Source organism: Etheostoma spectabile, chromosome 22 (genome assembly GCF_008692095.1).
Source record: "Etheostoma spectabile isolate EspeVRDwgs_2016 chromosome 22, UIUC_Espe_1.0, whole genome shotgun sequence".
In the NCBI taxonomy this organism is placed as follows: domain Eukaryota; kingdom Metazoa; phylum Chordata; class Actinopteri; order Perciformes; family Percidae; genus Etheostoma; species Etheostoma spectabile.
Window position 1 is genome coordinate 9924437 of NC_045754.1, and position 18599 is coordinate 9943035.

General features: G+C 40.6%; 3 protein-coding genes across 3 annotated transcripts in view; 2 read left to right on the forward strand and 1 right to left on the reverse strand.

Moving 5' to 3' along the window:
- LOC116671989 (collectin-12) overlaps positions 1–2261 on the forward strand; it is a 34470-nt gene extending 32209 nt beyond the window's left edge. Inside the window, exons 7-10 of the mRNA XM_032503480.1 lie at positions 246–382; positions 511–620; positions 1185–1330; positions 1433–2261. Of these exons, the coding sequence (XP_032359371.1) occupies positions 246–382; positions 511–620; positions 1185–1326 (389 nt within the window). The 3' untranslated portion in view covers positions 1327–1330; positions 1433–2261. The remainder of the gene's footprint in view (positions 1–245; positions 383–510; positions 621–1184; positions 1331–1432) is intronic.
- Positions 2262–2477: 216 nt separating this feature from the next.
- hacd1 (3-hydroxyacyl-CoA dehydratase 1) lies at positions 2478–11307 on the reverse strand. Its single transcript, XM_032503486.1, has 7 exons — positions 11065–11307; positions 8323–8440; positions 8153–8171; positions 7961–8049; positions 7420–7541; positions 4986–5164; positions 2478–3741 (listed from the first exon to the last, which is right to left on the reverse strand). Exons 1-7 carry the CDS (start codon positions 11181–11183, stop codon positions 3659–3661), a joined length of 729 nt encoding a protein of 242 aa, XP_032359377.1. The 5' UTR covers positions 11184–11307; the 3' UTR covers positions 2478–3658.
- Positions 11308–12347: 1040 nt separating this feature from the next.
- LOC116671992 (transmembrane protein 236) lies at positions 12348–18065 on the forward strand. Its single transcript, XM_032503485.1, has 4 exons — positions 12348–13319; positions 13520–13592; positions 16431–16554; positions 17147–18065. The coding sequence occupies exons 1-4, from the start codon at positions 13048–13050 to the stop codon at positions 17842–17844; spliced, it is 1167 nt and encodes a 388-aa protein (XP_032359376.1). The 5' UTR covers positions 12348–13047; the 3' UTR covers positions 17845–18065.
- Positions 18066–18599: the final 534 nt, after the last annotated feature.

An 18599-nucleotide genomic window follows, 5' to 3' on the forward strand; every position in this document is an offset into this window, starting at 1 on the left:
GAGTACAGTAACAAAGTATTTGTACTTCGTTACTTCCCATCTCTGCTGTACGGTAAATGTTAGGCTAGAGCCAGCAGCTGGTTAGCTAAGCTTAGCATAAAGACTGAAACCAGGGGGAAAAGCTAGCCTGGCTCTATCCAAAGGTAATCAGTACAAATATTACAGTGGTATCATTTTCTTGGCAGGAAAGCAAATCATTTCCCAAAATGTCACTTTTTAGTATAGTTTTTGACACTGTTTTACAGGATGCCCTTTTGAGTGGCTGAACTACAGAGACAAGTGCTACTTTTTCTCTAAGGACCTTCACAGTTTCGATGACGCAAAGGCAACCTGCGAATCAACGTCTGCTTCTTTGTTGATCATCAACGATATGGAGGAGCAGGTGACTACTTACAGTATGACTGTATCTTTAGCATGTAAAGCCAGTAAGGCACTAAAATCAATATGTACTGGCAGAGAAGGTTGCCGTTTCTCTGTAATGGGACTTTTTCTGTCCTCTTGTGATTTCAGAAATGGCTGAAGAAGCAGACCATTGGAAAGGGCTACTTCTGGATGGGTCTGACGGACAGGGAGGAGGAAAACGTTTGGCGCTGGCTGGATGGGACTGAACCTGCTTTCACGTCAGTATTAAATCAGAAAATACCTTCATCAGAGGGAAGATCTTATCCTGTATAGACATAGGGTCTGTTTCTTTAATGGATATTCTGTTTCAGAGCTGTGCAAAACACTGCTTTCCAATCAAAATAATTACAAGCGGTAGGTTTTCACTTACATGAAACAACATCAAATAAACACGCAAAGTCTTGTGATATTTTCTGATTGCTTTGGAATGCAAAGCATGGAAAGTTCAAGTCCTCTATTCCAGCTGTCAATTCAAAGAAAACAAATAATTCAGAACAGCCAATCAGAGCAGTGCACTCTCTTGCCACAAGAGCAAAAATCCAACATTTAGACAAACAGAAAAAGCTTACAGAACTGCAAATAAAGGATAAAGATACAATAATAAAATTCATCGAACCAACATTGAATAGAATCTGAACACAGCAATATATCAAAAGCAATCAGATGATCCAACTTTAATTTCTGCTGTTTTTTTTTCTTTTCAAGCACTGTGGTTTTCAAAGGACTCTTGGAATAAATATTGTAAAACTAAAGTGTGATCGCCCCCTGTTGTTTGGCTGCAGGAAGTGGAAGCCTGGTCAGCCTGATGACTGGGGCCACGGACATGAAATGGGAGAAGACTGTGCGGGGCTCATCCATGAAGGGTTGTGGAATGATTTCTTCTGTGAAGATCTCATAAGCTACATCTGTGAGAAAGAAATATAGACTTGTACGTCTGTTTTTGTCTACTTTTTTGCCTTTCCAAATGTCAGTGTATCAAGGGGGATTTCTTCCGAGGTGCCCTAATGTCATTCTGTGTATTTTTCTGCAGCAAGATTGCCTGGATCGTAGCGATGTCTTGAAAGGGAGCTTGCACTGAGCAGCTAGAAATGTGGCACTGGTCCACCAACACGGCACATGGAGAGCCCGTACGGAGAGAGCAAAGGGACAATTTGGAAACAAGCCCAGGGCTGCAACAGCAAACGTCCCTCTAATACTGAAGAGAGGCCTTTCTCCTACAAAGTAAAACCAGTCCAACATCACCAGCAAGTGCAATACAGCAGGGCAATCACAGAAAGAGGACATTTTTATTTTTCAAAGTACAAAATCACCAATCATTTGATATAAATAAATATTTTTATGGTTATTTGAAATACATTTTATAAATCCGTATTCCACGTGCAAATGAATATCTGAATGTATATTTCATTATCCAAGAGGACTTACTGTTGTTCTTTTCATAACATGTAATTGTCTTAAAATGAAAAGGTGCAAAATGATGCGCAAAAAAAACATAAATGTCGCTGATGTGCTGTCATTGGGGAACCTGTTATCTAACCTCATGAATGTCTATATAGCATTTTCATTTATATGAGTAGAAACCAAAGGAAGTATTTACACATAAATACAGAAAAATGTCAGCTTGAATTTTAGTTCAAGACTGAACGTTTACAGTTTAATACTCAATGTCTGATACAGTATTTTGTGATTATGAGATTTATTTTTCACTATTACAGACGTACATATGTTTATGAACATGAATCTGTGGATGCTACCTACAAATATAAAATGTGCCATTTTCTGCACTCAGGTACTGTTTCCTGTAAAAACACTTAAACAACACTACAAAAGATGAAGGAAACACTCACAAATAAATATGTCAAAACTAAACAAGGTGTGTATTTGTTGGCTTATTGCTACATTTTTATGCAGGTCCAGATAAACAGATCTGCTAACAGATGGCTTATCTGTTTGCATAAGCGTGAAGGTCATCACAAAACTCTCCATTGAAGAATTTAGTTTATTAATTTTGCACAAAAAAAGTATTTTCACATTTCTATTGTTCTTTTCTTGAAAAATAACTTTTTCCAGTAATCTTTGTGACATTTACTTTAATTGTTTCTCTCCTCTCTAACCCAGATTATAAGCAAAGATGTTGACTTTCTCAGATAACCATGGGCTATGCAACATTTCCTCTCAATAATTTCACATCCTGTTTTCTTACTCAATCACAGTCAATCCTTCAGCTGCACAGAAGACTGAAATGATCTTACAATAGCACCTTTAGCTGGAGGGAATCTAACTACCTTTCGTTTAACACGGACATGAGATTCTTTATGTTAAAAAACAAACAACAGCGACTGAAGACTGCGAGTGCTCACAAAAACCTAAATTTTAGTCTCACCTACAGCAGTCTAGAAAAAGCTGCTAATCTTTGAAGACTCAAATCTGTTTAAGATGCTCTCTTGTAAATTAACATTTGACAAAGTAAACATCAAAGCAACATAGAAGAATGCAGGAGCCAAGCAGAGAAAATGTTAAGTTTGAGCTGCGCTCTAAGTGATCCATTATGTGAATAAATTAAGAAATATGCTAATAACCGCTCATTTCACATTGCATCATTTACAAACATACACAAAAGAAGCAGCATATTGTCTAAATGTAGATTTATTGTTGAGGTATGATAGAACTATGAATATTTTCTCTTTTTAAACCTTGTTTTGTACAGCCACGCTTCTTCTGTATAAAGTTATTTTGGTGGAATACACTTAAAAATTAATACTGCCAATTGGGTTGGTGGTGGGATGAAGTTTGGACAACTCACGGGACACAATTTACAATCTTCCTCCCATGTTTCATTTCACATTTCCTTGGAAGTCTCTTGTTTATCCTTCACACAGGTGTTATGACTCTGCTGTGGCTCATTTTTTTCAGTGAGGTGCAGTAAGGCTGGTGAGTGAGGACTGTGTGCTGAGACAACATAACTTCAAGGCAGCAACACTGGGACTGTAAACATGTGTCCAATATTACCATTCAAACAGGAATTAATCCTGTAAACTTAGGATCAGTTATTATTGCTCAGTCCTGGTAAACTCCTTTCTTCCTGATTGTTTTTGCTCTTGTTGGACAGGTTGTCATCTGTGCGTCTCTTCCCGTCCCATACAATGAAGACCGTAACAGCCGATGGTGCTAAAGAGGAGGTGGAGATGAAGTGGGGGAGGTGAGGGTGATGGTGGAGGCAGGCTGGCTCAAACCAAGGCATGAGGTGGTGGCTGGTCTAGTCGTCCTTCTCCACTATGACCTCCCCATGAAGCACCCTTCTCCTCTGCCGCAGCATGTGGAAGTAGAGCTGAGGAAACACTGGGGGAAAATATACAGGATCAATGAACCCAGACTGAATTCCCAATGAAAGGCAGGACACCAGGAAGCATTTTCAAGACATACAAAACTTGTAAATAATGTTACATTCCATTGAAGCAAGTCGTTCTCATCAGTTTTATATGTATCCTAAATTGCAACACTGTTTTCCTATCTGTGGGAACAAACCTCGGGACAATCCTGCTGCCCATCCTGACTCACGTCATCTAAATGAATGTAGCGATTGTTAGAAAATATTATATCCTTATGTGTCTCATTACACCTTTAGAACATTGTGAACTGGACCCTGCTTCATGTAGCTTTGTTCTCCAAAATCTAGATGATAGAATTCAAACAACAAAACAATCATGAATATGTATTTATATGTATGCAATTCAATACAACATCTGAAACTACAGCAACTTCCTCAACATTTGTTCCTTATCAACTTCTTAAAAGTACCATTTACTGCATTGATGTTGTGCTGTATTGGATTATAGCCTACTGTTATGTTATGATCGCAATCCCCTTGTATGTAACAATTTCACTTTGCACATAGATGCTATATGTAGCATTTAAACATCAGTTGATACCAAATACATTTGCAGATGTGGAATTGTGTTTTTCTGCTTTACTGTTGCATGAAAAACTAAGATGGCTCCAGTTATCTCAATCATTTCAAGGAATAGTTTGACGTTTGCCTAGCAGTGACTTCCTGGAGTCTCGTTGTCACCCTGAGGTTACCAAGCAACAAATGAGACTCCAGAAAATCACGTCAACTCTTCATTTTTGCTCTAAACAAACAAAATATAACGTGTTAATTAGTGAGCTTTGAGGTGCTGGTAGATGTATTTTGTTACCTTTGGACAGACCCAGGCTAGCTGTCCTGTCTTTATGCTAAACTTTATGGCTCCATTGTCATATTTAACGTGTAGATATGAGAGTAATATTGATCCTTTCAACCAACCTCTTAGCAAGAAAAACGACACCGGTTGCAGAGTCGTTCGTTAGCACAGAACAAAGTTGGTGTTAAAAGGACATGTGGGATACTACATACTTGGCTCCAAAATGTTGCCATGCATTTTAGACCCTGCTGTCCCAATAGCACAACAGAAGCCATCTCTAAGGTCTCATGTAGTGGAAGATGCACAGATGAATCGTCACAAGAGGGATCAGCTATCTTTGGTCATCTTCCTCTACATGTTTTATATAATAATCCTAGTGTGGGAAGTAAAAACGCTCCTTACGTGGGATGTAGGACAACATGGCGATGATTAGGCAGTAGTAGTAGTCGAATGACACGTTATACTTGTTGGGGAGCCTCATGGAGTACATTCCAGATCTGCGTACAAACGGCAGAGCAGCATAAATGGTCAGCAGTTCTCCGGCAACTCCCAGGGGATACAAGACGATGAAGAGGTTGTATCTGGGAAGGAAAGGATGTCTGCGGTCACACACCTGCAAATAGCACTCCCGCAGTTCAAACTGTAACAGTGCAAACTTTAGAGGATGAGTTTAACAATCAAGGCATGCTCCTTAAAATCTTCTTTTGTAATTGTAAGTTGTAAGTTCACTCTTGCACAGGTAGCATACAACAACTCATAGGGGTTTTCTGGTTTTCAGGTCAGGTTTTCAGGTCTAAATTCATGTTTTAAACCTGCTTTAGACCAGTAATCAAACACAATCAATTTAGCCCCCTTCATGTTTTGTTAAACTGTGCTGTTTCCCTGGAGTTGGTGCATTGCACTGGTGTGTGTGTAGTTAAAAACAACTTTTGACAAATTTTAACATTTGGGACTTAAAAGTTGGCAGCCAAACAGCAACTGACAAGTCAAGAAGCTGCAACAATCACATCGACGTCCATGTTTGGTTATAATAAAGCAAACATAATAAATATTTTTTGGGGTTTGAATTCCCAACATTGATCAACATTGATTCAATGCTGCTTAACTGCCAGCCTTTAATCATGGATATTGAGGATTGACCACCACAAAAAGGAAAAATGAAAGCCATTCCATCAGTGGGGAGCCGAGAGAAAGAGTTGAAGTAAAGTAGAATGACATCAAGGTCATTCAAAAATGGTAACTAACTCCCCAATGTTTATTGTTTTTCTAATGCCTCTATACTGCATATTTTAAAAATGTCACTACTGACCATGGGCACTGACTAAAACCTAGACAGGGAGCTGGGTATGCCTTGTGAAAAGGGATGTGATTTGGCAGATGTAGTGGGCAAAGCTTTAGGATCAGGTTGTGGTAGCAGTTTGGGTCTTTGACAACTGTCAGTGCACTAAATGGTTGATTAATACAGTGACAATGGCTACATTTTTGATTAAACTTAGACATTTAAATGCATGCACTGACAGTTGAAGTAAGTCAAACAAATCTGGGAATGCCACATAAAAATGTTTCTGAATGTGTCACTAAAGTTCAAAATAGAGCTGCTCTTTATAAAACCATTCACGATCTTCTTCTCAACTGCCTGTCACTCACACATATCTGTCATCTGCCTGCCTCTCTTTGTTACAACACACGGCCTCTGTAGTATGATCTACGGCATGACTCAGGGCTTTAGAAATCCTGTATTTAGTTGAGACCACAGCAAAGGCTCGGGGGAGCAACTCTGCGGATGTGAGAGAAAAGTTGGGCAAACATTCCATGACCAAAACAGATGGTCTTAAAAACATGAGCAGCTGAACATGAGCCCCTCTCGGGGGGGGGTGCTTGCATCTCCTTCATACTTAAAGAAAGTAGTTAAGGGTGGGGGGCAGGGAGGGGAGTTGCATTTGATGCACTGTATGAGAATCAAAACCCAAAACAAAGAGTAACTGGCACAAAATTGACAATCCCACAAGGCACTGAAGTAGCAGAAAAATTCCCATTCTTCTGGTGAACCTCGTCTGCAGAGACCGAACAGTGTCTCACCTAGTGAATGAGTGGACACCAATTGTAAACGGCACTATTCTGAAGTTAGACAGTCTCTCTCTTGACTGTGAGAGGCCAAGCCTGAATTGGACAGCTATCAATGTGTACAGCTGACGTTCCTCCCGACGACTCCAGTTTCAGCTGAGCTACTGTAGCAGAGAGACTGCCACATCACAAGTGCTCTTCATACAGTAGTAGGCCGGCATTATGTCACAGAGCTGAGAAATGTGTTGATTGTCATCACATTTCACTGATAATCGTGACAGTGGTTTCATGTTTCATTAAAACAACAATTTTTGTATTACTGTCCTTGTCAGAAATTGTTTTTTTGAGTAAGTTACAAGAAAAGTCTACGCCATTATCAATCATACTTCAATCTATTTTTTTTTAAAATAATTAATAAAACTTCTAAATAAGTGCTACAATGATTATATTTCAACTGTAACTTCTCTTCTCCAACATCAGTCATGTTAGCCTTTGTTTCATAGACAATAGAATGGCTAATGAGGTGATAATCAATAAACACACACATGCTTTTCCTTTCTGTGTGAGTGAGGCGATACTTAACACACACACACACACACACACACACACACACACACACACACTGCTGCACTACTTCCTGATGTAAAGCCGGTCTAGGCCCGGGGAGGGCTGCATGCGAGAGGTGAAATCGGCAGATCAGTGCCGACACGCTCAAACAATTGTTTGAACACAGTTCAAGCTCATCCCGGCCACGGGGTAATGGCATCTCCACCTGGCCCATTTGATGAAGTATGGCAGGTGGTGGAGCAGGTTGAATGTGTAGTAGGAATATCTGGTAATCTCTGTGATCGTCCACACAACCAGGAATAGGATTACGCTTTCTTCATTCTGGATCTTCATTGAAATCGTGAAAAAAGGCAAATATACAGAGGAAGGAGAAAGTAACTTGTTTAGATGGGTCAAACCAGACAAGTGCAAATGTGGAGCAGCAGTAATTGTAAATACAAAACAATTAATAGAGCAAAAACTGTAATAAAGCACATGGGTTCTTGCCATTTTCATGCAACAGATGCTTAAACTAGAAACAAAACAATGTATCCAGTAAACTCTATGAGACATTTTATTATGGAAGGCTATTAATATGTATGCTGAGTGTGTAAAGGTAATACTAGTGAACTAAAGTTTGTGATTAAAATAGTATTTCTTGTGTAGTTTTGCACAGACAGCAAAGAAAACAACCAATAACTAATCTATTTAGCTCGTACACCTAATTAAAACCACAGTAGCAGAAGAGGCTGTGCTGTGCTTGTCACCTGTCTGATGCTGTTGGTGATGAACCAAACCATGAAAATCCGTGAACACACTTGCACCCCGGTTACAATCACAGAAGTCCTCACAATCCCTGCAGCAGAGCAGGAGAATGAAAACAACAATCGTTATAGCTGCGGAGATGTTGACACATTGATTGACATTTGTTGAAGTCATGAACAAAAATCATCACATACCGATGGCACAATGTCCCACCTGTAAGACAAAAAACATAAAAATCTGTTAATTACCCTCATCTGCCTATTTAAAATCATTGTCATTTCTCACTGTAAACATTTTTTTTATCAAGTCAGGCTACGACTGTGCAGCCATGCGAATGATAACGCTATTCCACTCAAATTCTTACCTCAACTAATGCAAAGGTCTGGAAAAACTTGAGTGTCCTTGCTATACTTCTGTACAAACCCTTTCGTGTGCCTTTCTGGATGTAGAAGCGCATCATTGCCATGGCCAGAACCAGCCACCTGCAGAAACATAACTGTACGTTACATCATGGCACCACTTAGTACGAGTTGAATGGAGAAAGAGTTTCCTGTGTCCTTGGTAGAAATTGAAAATCGTGTTATTAAGCTCAACATATATTGTGCACAGTGTACATTTTCACATGGCAAATGCTCACTTTTTTCAAACTCAAACCCTAAACCTACTGCATCTTCTCACAGCTCTGTTAATGTACTTTTCTGCATCTGACAACCGCTGAGGACATTTTATCTTGCTCCTCCTGCACTTTCTCGTAATGTAAATGAAACAATGAAAAGATAGAAAATGTGCATGTTATGGACAGTTAGAGCATCACCAAACTGATTACTGCCCAACAGTGATAATAGATATTTAGTGCTAACTATTGAATTGATAAAACAAGGCGTAATGGCATCATTACACTGGTAAAATCATGGCTAAAGTTTTAGACTACTAAAGTGTGTTGTGTTTTAATTTTAGTACTTTCCCCAAAAGAAAAGATGTGGCATTACACATAATCTTCTACAGTGGGAGCAACACAAAGAGCCCATAATGTTAACCTAACTACCCATTAGTCCTTGAAACATTTGTGGCTTTTGTGAAACATATTAGCATATTAACACATTTCCAAAAAACGTAACCCGCATCCCAATTTCCGCATGTTTAAAATAATTATACTTAAATTATTTCACTTTCTCTATAATTATCCTTTATGACAAACATGTCAAAAGTAACCAACCCTTCATATGACACGATGAAAAAATGATATTCCTTCACTTAGACTTGAAAGTGTCTGAGTAAAAGCGGCTACAGCAACAGATGGGGCGGCTCCTGGACCCATGTGGATGTATGTAAAGTGAAAGTGAAATGCTACCAAAATGTAATCCAGGCGTAACGTTCAAAACTCCTTTGAAAAAAATTGTCGCGTTGTCTCCCTCTCTGAACCAATTTAGCAACACACAAAACACAATCAAAGTAAAGCTATAACAAACTACAAAATGATAATCTCACATAACTGTTAACAGGATCAATTAACGACCTAAAGAGTTAATGGCTGGAATGGATACAGGGCTGCAACTCATTGAGTATTTTCTGCTGATTGTTTTCTCAATTACTCGTTTTGACTTTTAAATATCACAAAAAAAAGTGATAGGAAGAATGCCTATCATACTCTCTAAGAGCAACATTTTCAAGTTCCTATTTTGCTCATTACAATGACCTTTCAGCTCTGATTGGATACTTAACATTCAGGCTGCTCTGATAAAATGGGTTCTGTATCGTGTTATTTGTTTGAGAACGTGAAAACCAGTTAAGATGATGTGAAAGTGATCATTACATCTGAGGTCAAACTAAAAATGTCATCTTTAGATGGCATGTTGAAATGTGGCATGAAATCTTCTCTTCAGAATCAGACATACATTGTTTTTGCATATAGTAAAACAAAACAGATATATATATATATATATATATATATATACATATATATACACACATATATATATACACATATATATATATATATATATACACACATATATATATATGCATATATATAGTGTTGAATGCATATGCAAATGTATATATATATATATATGAGAATAGCAATCGTTTTAACATACATCTCACAACATGATACTGCATATTGTAGAAGTTAATAATGACATGTTTGTATGACTATAAAAGTATTGATCCCTGCATGTTGTGTTGATGTACCTTACCTTAATATTAGCCTAATGCCTTAATTGCAGTGTTGTAATGTAACTAAGAACATTTACTGTAGTAATACATTGTTTATTAACAATGTAATAAATAGTAGTATAACAGACACTGGGCCATTTTATAATGCAGTGAGTAGGCCTACTTACATTTTTAATATTTTACTATACTTTTCTAGCATTTGCCTATGTACTTTTACATAAGCAACTTTTTAAATGCAGGACCTTTAGTTGTAACACAGTATCTCTAGACTTTGGTATTGTTACAGTACTTTAAGTAAAAGTACTTTTCCCACCACTGCAAACTTTAGGCACGTCGTCTAATCACTATTGATCCGGTAGTAGTAGTGCCACTGATCCATCTGACAGCTCTGTTATAGCCTATTCATAGATGAAGTGACATAAGCTGTTTGTCCTGTCAGTTTATCATAAAAACACGATAAGAAATGCTCTGTTTGAAATTCAAAAATGTTATGTTGGTATAAAAAAATCTGCCCATTGAGCACTTCAGTGTCCCAGACCTGAGCTCCAGTGTCAGCGCACTCCGGCTATACTTATCACTGCAACTGTGTGCCGCACTGTGGGCCTTGACGCTGACACCATCCACTCAGCCCTATTTGGACACGGCTGCAGCGCTAGCCTGTGACTTTAACCAAACGCCATTCATTCATTTTCTGACACTCACACAGATACCCCCTATATATTTCTATAAATTTTAAAATATCAAATTGTTTACTCAAGCGTTCCCCAACTCGTGCGAGCTGCTAAACTGAGCGAGCTGAACAGGCACTTTCGGCTTGCCACAGAGACCCTCAGTCCTATAAACAGCAACACGCGCTCACAGTTTTTTAGGGAGCGGCCAACTTATAGACTTTTCTTATTAATAGGCGGGCGGGGCGGATAAACGCACGTACCCGGCGGTCATGGCGATGTTGTAGAAAGTGAGCCATGCGGTCGCGAGGGCACTTTTCGTTTTCTTCTTGTTGTTGTTTTCCTTCTCCTCAACCGTGCCGTCCTCCTCGCTGTACGCCATGGTACCGGGGGCAGGGTGGGGGAGTCAGCAAGGGGGCTGACAGCTGGGGCTGGTAGGGAGGGGAGCAGGGTGGTCATCCATCCTGCTCCCCTATCTCGCGGGACTAGTGCAACAAGTGCGTGGCCTGCCGGTGGTCCAGGAGCAGTTAGTATAGTGATAAAAAAAAACTGTATTACACTATAGTAGTGTTGTTCAGTGGTAGAAGAAATGGCCTAGGCTACTCAGATCATACCCTACTTAAAAATAGCAATACCTCAGTGAAGAAAACAATGTTACAATTAAAGGCCCTGCATTGACAGTATCATTTAAGTAAAAGTATGTAGGCCTAAGTATTATCAGGCCTAAGTAGCTCTCCTTAAGTGATCTATTAGGTTTAAGTGTGAACTAATAACATAAAGTCATAGTTAGCCTAATTGTGAGCAACAATAATTCAGAGCTATCCTGTATTGCTTTCATAGCCCATATGATGTGTACCCTTATTAAAAAGTGTTACTGAATAGTTTAAAAAAATTGTGTTTTAATTGTGTTGGCTTGAGGGACGACAATTTGGTGGTAGGTGCATGCTGAGAGTGGAATGCAACATTGCGCATGCCCAAAGCTAATTAGCTGTTACCCCCCGCTGCAATTTGATTGGCTGTTTGCCAAGTGCTGTGGACGTCATTTTCAGGTAGTTGTTGGAGTGTCTGTGGTCTCCATGAAAGAAAATGGATTATCTTCTACAGCTAAATGTGTATGTTTTTTGAAGAAAAACTTGAGAGGAAACACCTCGGTGTCCACCAGCCGCCGGTTATTGTTACAAACCAAACCAAAAGAATAATCCGATTTAACTTGCAGTTGTTCTACAGCAAAAAATAAAAAATGGCTAACTGCTAGCTTGTCAGGGAACAAGCAATTTTTGCTTCTCGTGTTAATTATTCAAAGGAGATGGTACCTGGTCTAAAGAGCATTTTCAGGATCACCAGCATCTTTCTGAGAGGATTACCAAACATTAAAGTAGCAGGACAACGCAGTAAAGTTGGACTTTACGGAGAAAACATGACAGTATACCCTAACATACAAAGTGAGTATAACAGCACTTTGAGGAGAACAGGTATGTGCTCATTCTGATTTTCACCTTTGATAAGCTTTGTGGGAAATTTGAAATTGCACATTATGTCGAGTACATCATAGCGAAGGCATACGTTTTGTGGTGGTTTGAAAATGCAGTCTGAAAGAACGTGTATCCCTTTCTAACTTTTGCTACGAAAGAAGAAAACGGTCCTCATTGTGCAGTATCTGATATTTGACAGTTATCACATTTTGCCACAAGATGGCGATGTTTAAATACGAGAAGAGCCACAAGTGCCTTGGATGTTGCTTTTACTGTGAGTCCACTTATAAATGCTGTTTTTGGAGAATGTTCAGTAAAACATACTGTATAACTAATGCAAAGCTATGTATTTTAGATGCTCAGAATAATGTAGGCAATGTTATATGTGTAGCTGATTGATAAGATGTGGTTTCAGCTTCAAAAGCACTGATTAAAGTATAGTGGTTTTTTTTTAAGACTAAATCATCCCACTGAGATGTCTGTAGAACACACGTATTCTTCAGGGTGCAGAGTGAGACAGTCTTTGTTTTTCTCCTGTATATAAAGAGAGTAAAGGGCCAGTCACACCAGCGTCACACCGAGTTATACAATGCCTAGTGCAGTGTAAGCAGTTGGGTGAGCAGAGAGCCAGGGCTGTGGTGTGTGGAAAATGCTAGTGGAGGCAGACAATGCACTGGTCCGAGGCCTGACCAGCCCTCAGAGGGACAGGGGTTGCCTCACTGCGACAACATCCCTGTCTCCCTCCCTTCTTTTCTTTTTTTTGAGCTCCACAGCATGGGCTCGGGGAGGACGCTGAAGTTCGCCCTGTGCGAGGTGCTGCAGTTTGCAGGCCTGTGCGTGCCACTCTTCATCGTCATGCAGAGGTTCGCCGTCATCGTAGCAAAGGTCAAAACCTCGACGCGGCCCCCCGGAGACGGCAGCACAGCATACTGGTTGATCGTGGCCTCCTCCATTGCCTATGTCACCTCCACCGCCCTGCTGGTCTGGGTACCCATGAAGTATATGGTCTTTACAAAAAAGAAGTTTCTCATTGGGAGGAAGAAGTGGTGAGTTTTTCCTGAGGTCAGGGGGCCTCAAAGGCTCTTAGCCGGACGGCACTGCAGCACTGACTAAGATCTGACCAGCTGGTTTGTCTGTGGCTGGTTTGGACTGCACTTGGCTGATGAATACCATGAGTTAGCAAGTCCTGCAACTGCCTTTTGTCTTCCTTCCTCACTTCTTTCCCTTCCTTTTGTCTTTGTATCAGGAGGCCTGTGGCGCTCGTATATGTGATCCTGTCCACATTGCCCTGCTTTGCTTTTCTCATCGCCAGCTCTGAGGTACATGTTGTGGAGTGTTGGACATCTGTTTCATTTGTTGTGTCAGTCTACCTGTATTCTGATCATGAACTTTGATCCTTATGTTGATACATTTGTAGCAAGAGTCAGTCTGTAATTGTAGATCCTTTTGTAGTTATTTTTGATGATTGCGTTTATCATCCAAACGAAGCTTTTTGGAGCTTAAAGAATACCCCCCATAGCTTTACATTTGGGACCTAAGTTATATAAAATGTTGTGGGTGAGTGAAATCACGCTGCGAGGCATCTGTGAGTGGAATAAAGGTGATGATTTGTGAGGGACCTTTTGGTTCTCAGGGGACAATTATGGATAAGGAGCTACTGATAAGCAGCTTGGTTCCTCTTCCTGTCCAAATTGCCCTTGTCAAATCATCTGTCCATGAGGCACATTTTCACTTCCTCGCTGGCTGCAGCCCAGGCCATATTTGCTGTTTTATCTGGTCCTTTTTAGAGCCCAAGCTGACCTTTTGGCCCTTGCTTATCTGGTGTATTTGACATAAGAGCCATACATTTTGCTAAGATGACCAGCTTGTCTACTTTGATTGGTGTCCTGTTGGTATGAAGTCCTGACTCAGGCAAATACCAGCGCTGCAAGTGATTTAGACCACAGACCCAGTACTAGAGGAGGTGTGTGTGTGTGTGTGTGTGTGTGTGTGTGTGTGTGTGTGTGTGTGTTTGTGTGTGTGTGTGTGTTGTGGGTGTGTGTGTGTGTGTGTGTGTGTGTGTGTGTGTGTGTGTGTGTGTGTGTGTGTGTGTGTGTGTGTGTGGTGTGTGTGTGTGTGTGTGTGTGTGTGTGTGTGTGTGTGTGTGTGTGTGTGTGTGTGTGTGTGTGTGCGCGCGCGTGTGAGAATGCTTGCAGGCGTCAACGCTGAATTTTAAAGTGGTGCTGGCTGGCAACCAGGCATCAGCTTTTGGTTGCCAAATTGACAATACGTTTGTCATGTTTTAAACTGCCATATTTGGAGCAATTCATTTCTCATGTAACTATACCACACATTTTAATAATTTTGCAATATATTTCCAATTTCCCCTCTTAAATAGGGGTGCAGCGGATCACAAAACTCACAAATCGGATCAATTTCTTGATCAGCACGAAAAGTAAATTTATTATAAAAAATGTAATAACTTTTAACAATAATTACTTATTTCAAAAGATTAATTGCTGTTAAAGGTGGTCTAAGTGATGTTGGGTAACATTACTTCTTGTTGACTTTGGAAGTATTTTCAAACAAAACGAGACTAGCTTGTCCCTCCCTCCTCCCCATCCCGTCATCCCCCTCTCTTCTGTGCTTCTGTGCACTAACCCCCCCCCCCCAGATCCTTCTTGTCGGTTTATTGGCTGGAACGTTGGAACACTGTTTGTGTAGCTTTGTGGTGCAGGTGGTCACAGTTTATTTGTGTTGCCGTTTGTAGACCCTTGGGCGGTCTCCAGACCGCGTCTTCTGGGGACAGGCAGCTCGCGGATAGTGAGGAGATGTTTGCTGTATTGTTGCCTAAAACACGCGTGACATTGCTAAGTGCACCTTTTAAAATACAAAAACAGAGGAGATGAGGTCCAGGGTTTGAATCCAACCTGTGACAGTTTCCTGCATGTCCTCCCCTTCTCTCTACCCTATCCCACCTAGCTGTCCTATCAAATGAAAAGGCAGAAAAGCCCCAAAAAATAATCTTAAAAAAAAAAAAAAGTCTGGTAGATACCGGCGCCCGGTATCTACCAGACTTTGTGGTGCATTCCAAGTTGTAAAATTGTAAAATACTACAGTAACTTTGAATGCACCACAAAGTGTACTAGTTTTAAGTAAACACAATAATTTGTCCCATCTTTGTTTTTTTTTGTTTTTTCTCCGATAACAGCAGTGACCAAGTGCTAGTTTGTCTTTTAGCTCATAGCTTTAACGGGAGACTGTTGCACTACGTCCTGCTGTTTGACTCCTCCACAGTAAAATAGTCACATTTTTACACTGTTCAGCTGTCAGCATTTCACCCTTGTTTAATCCAGTTACTACTGTTACTATCTGCTGCCAAGTGTAATGTGTTAATAGTTACTAGCGTGACATGCAGCAATGTTTCTGTTGCCTGTAACGTCAGTTTTGGAGCATCAGAGAGAAGGGCAGACATTTCTGTGGCATCAAATTGCGCGTTGCCATTTCGTCTGGTGGATACTGGTGCCATATTAGCACTGCATTTTAACATTTTATTTTTTTTAAGATAATTTTTTGGGCTTTTCAGCCTTTTCATTTGATAGGACAGCTAGGTGAGAAAGGGGAGGGGAAGACATGCAGGAAATCGTCCCAGGTTGTATTCGAACCCTGGACCTCTGCGTTGAGGCATATTTCTCGTAGTATGTGTGCCTGCTCTACCCACTGAGCCAACCCGGCCACCGCAGTTTAGCATGCGCCGTTAACGTGAACAGAAAATTGCTTCACGGCAAACGTGAATGTGTGGAAAGCAGTCGCACACCAGCTGAAATGTTGTGTTGCGCACGAACATAGTGGTCATACACTTTACGGAGACAACCAAATAAAATATTGTCTTCTTTTGAAATACGGTTTTCCAGGTTTGTAAATATAGATTTGTTTTTATTTATATAAAAAACACAAATATTGAACAGGTGGTTGCCAAAGGGGGAAACCAGAGGTCATGAAACAATTGCCAATTGACTCAATCTTGTTACCAAGTGCAACCGTTACTGTCGAGCCCTGGCTTGGTGCAGAGGTCTTTTTATTGTTGATGTCAATTGTAAGGTTATGTATACATTAGTAAGTAATCACATGAAACGTTTTAATATTTTCATTTTATGATTTTCCGACTGTTTGCCCAGGTTCAGATAAATAACCACATGACACATGATACGTTCATGGAGCTCCCTGTATCACTAGTGCTCTTCTCTCTCATCTGTATTGACGTTCTGGAAAGGATACGCCACTGCAGACTGACCGGCAACGGTGAGCACCACTCTCTGAACGCATTACACAAATCACTAACCGAGTGCTTTAGATCCTGAACTTTCCCTTTGCCAACTTCTATAGTGATACCAGCCCGGCCTTACAACCCAGGAGCTTGGAGGCAACAAATATAGCCAACAGTTCTTTAAATCATTTATCCAAAACTATTTGAACTTCTTGTTCTTTGGCTCTGTGCCTGCAGTTGAAAAATGTTTGATGCGCCTGAGGAAATGAGCAGGACATTTGTTAGCCCTTTCTTGGAACACAGTGCTGAATTGACAGAAATTCAGCAGTGTGTTTCTAAAGGGAAGCAATAACGTGGTTTGAGTACGTTTCTTGGAAAACCCCAGATGTCTCAGGAAGTTTTGGCTTCAACTACACAGCAGAATAATGTTTGCATTTTTACTATCACAATATTTGGTGGTGGGTCTTTGGCCAAACAATATTCAAAATAAAATCATGCTGAACATTATGATTCTGGTGTTGTTTGGCTAATTTTCAAAAACAACCCTGCAAATGCCAAACTACATGAAGATAAGCAACATATAAAAGGTCTTTTCAGATTGGCTTTGCTCTGACTTTCTCTACCCAGGTAATGACATGGAGAGAGATGCTGACATCCCCTCCACTGTCCTCACACATGTGGAACAGGTAACACCAGTCGCACCTATCACTTCACCTGCATCGGGGCCAGCTGTGCCCGGGCAAGCTAGGCCAAATCCTATGCCACCGGGACCAAACCAGCACAATGACAGCAACCAGAACGGAGCAGGGGCTCGACCAGAGACCAACGGCACAGTCCCGGGGCTACCAGGTAATCCTGGGAGACCATTTAGCATCTCTGGATTGAGCTCACAATCGACAAGCACCACAGCGTACCGCATATCTCCGTACTCCTACACAGGTCCACTGAGATTCTTGTGTGCCAGCGATGCCCGAGCGGACGTGTTTGTGGACAGCTTTATGTTCTGGATGGACACAGTAGAGATGGTGAGGGTGGCAGGACATCCCCTTGTCTACTACTCAGGCTGGGTGTTCCCCATCTACATCTTCAGCTACCTGTCTTGCCTGCGGGTGGTGGTCATGCCCCACAGCCCCCTCCTTCCCTCACTAGGAGTGGTCGTGCAGGACTTTCCCTTCTTCTTTGTGCGTGTTGGCCTCATTGCCTTCTTCGGCTTTGTCACACCCCTCCTCTATCTGATGAAGAACCTGCTGGTCTGCCTGGCCTTTGTCTATTTCAACTTCATGACCAGGCTGAGAGTCTTCAACACAGAGAGGATGTTCTTATGAGACCAGCACTTCACGCAAAGACAGTGTACATTGAAACGTATAGTACAAGCAGTAGGTTGGCACAAAGGATGCAAAGATTCGGAGGAGGTCACACAAGCGGGCTTCCTAAGTTCAAACTTAGTTATAACTTAAGTGTTTACTAAGGGCAGATTCTCTAATATATTGAGATTTGTTTCTAAATATTCATACCCAGTAACTGCCAGGTCTAACTGTTACAGCTAGGTGAACCAACTAAAAGAAATAACGTTAAATGATGATGATGGTACTTTTCACAGGCCAAAAGGGAGCTCTTAGGCAATGTTTTCCCATATAATGTGTCAAATGACTGTTGTGTTATGTATTATTTACCTTTTATGTTCAAGCATATTTTTTTATCCCTCAAAACCCCTCACCCTCACCAAACATGGCACTTTGGGAATGTACCTGTGATGTCATTTGAGAGTTCATAGCCGATTTCTTTTCTACCATCATAAAGTGCAGTGAATATGTAAAAGCATAAATACATGTTGTTTAGACTAGGTTTTTCTTTGCCAAGTTATACAAAAGAGAAACAAAGTGTGAGTTTGTATCATTGATATACATATATTTTGGTAAGATTAATAAAGAACCATTTAAATATATGTTTTAAGTTTCAGTAGTGGGATTTATTATGAATAGAGAATGTTTTAGACCTCAAAATCAAATGTTTTACACAGGAATTCATCCCATTTCTTTCCTATCCCTCTCCCTCTCCAAAAAGAACAGGTTTCCTGTTA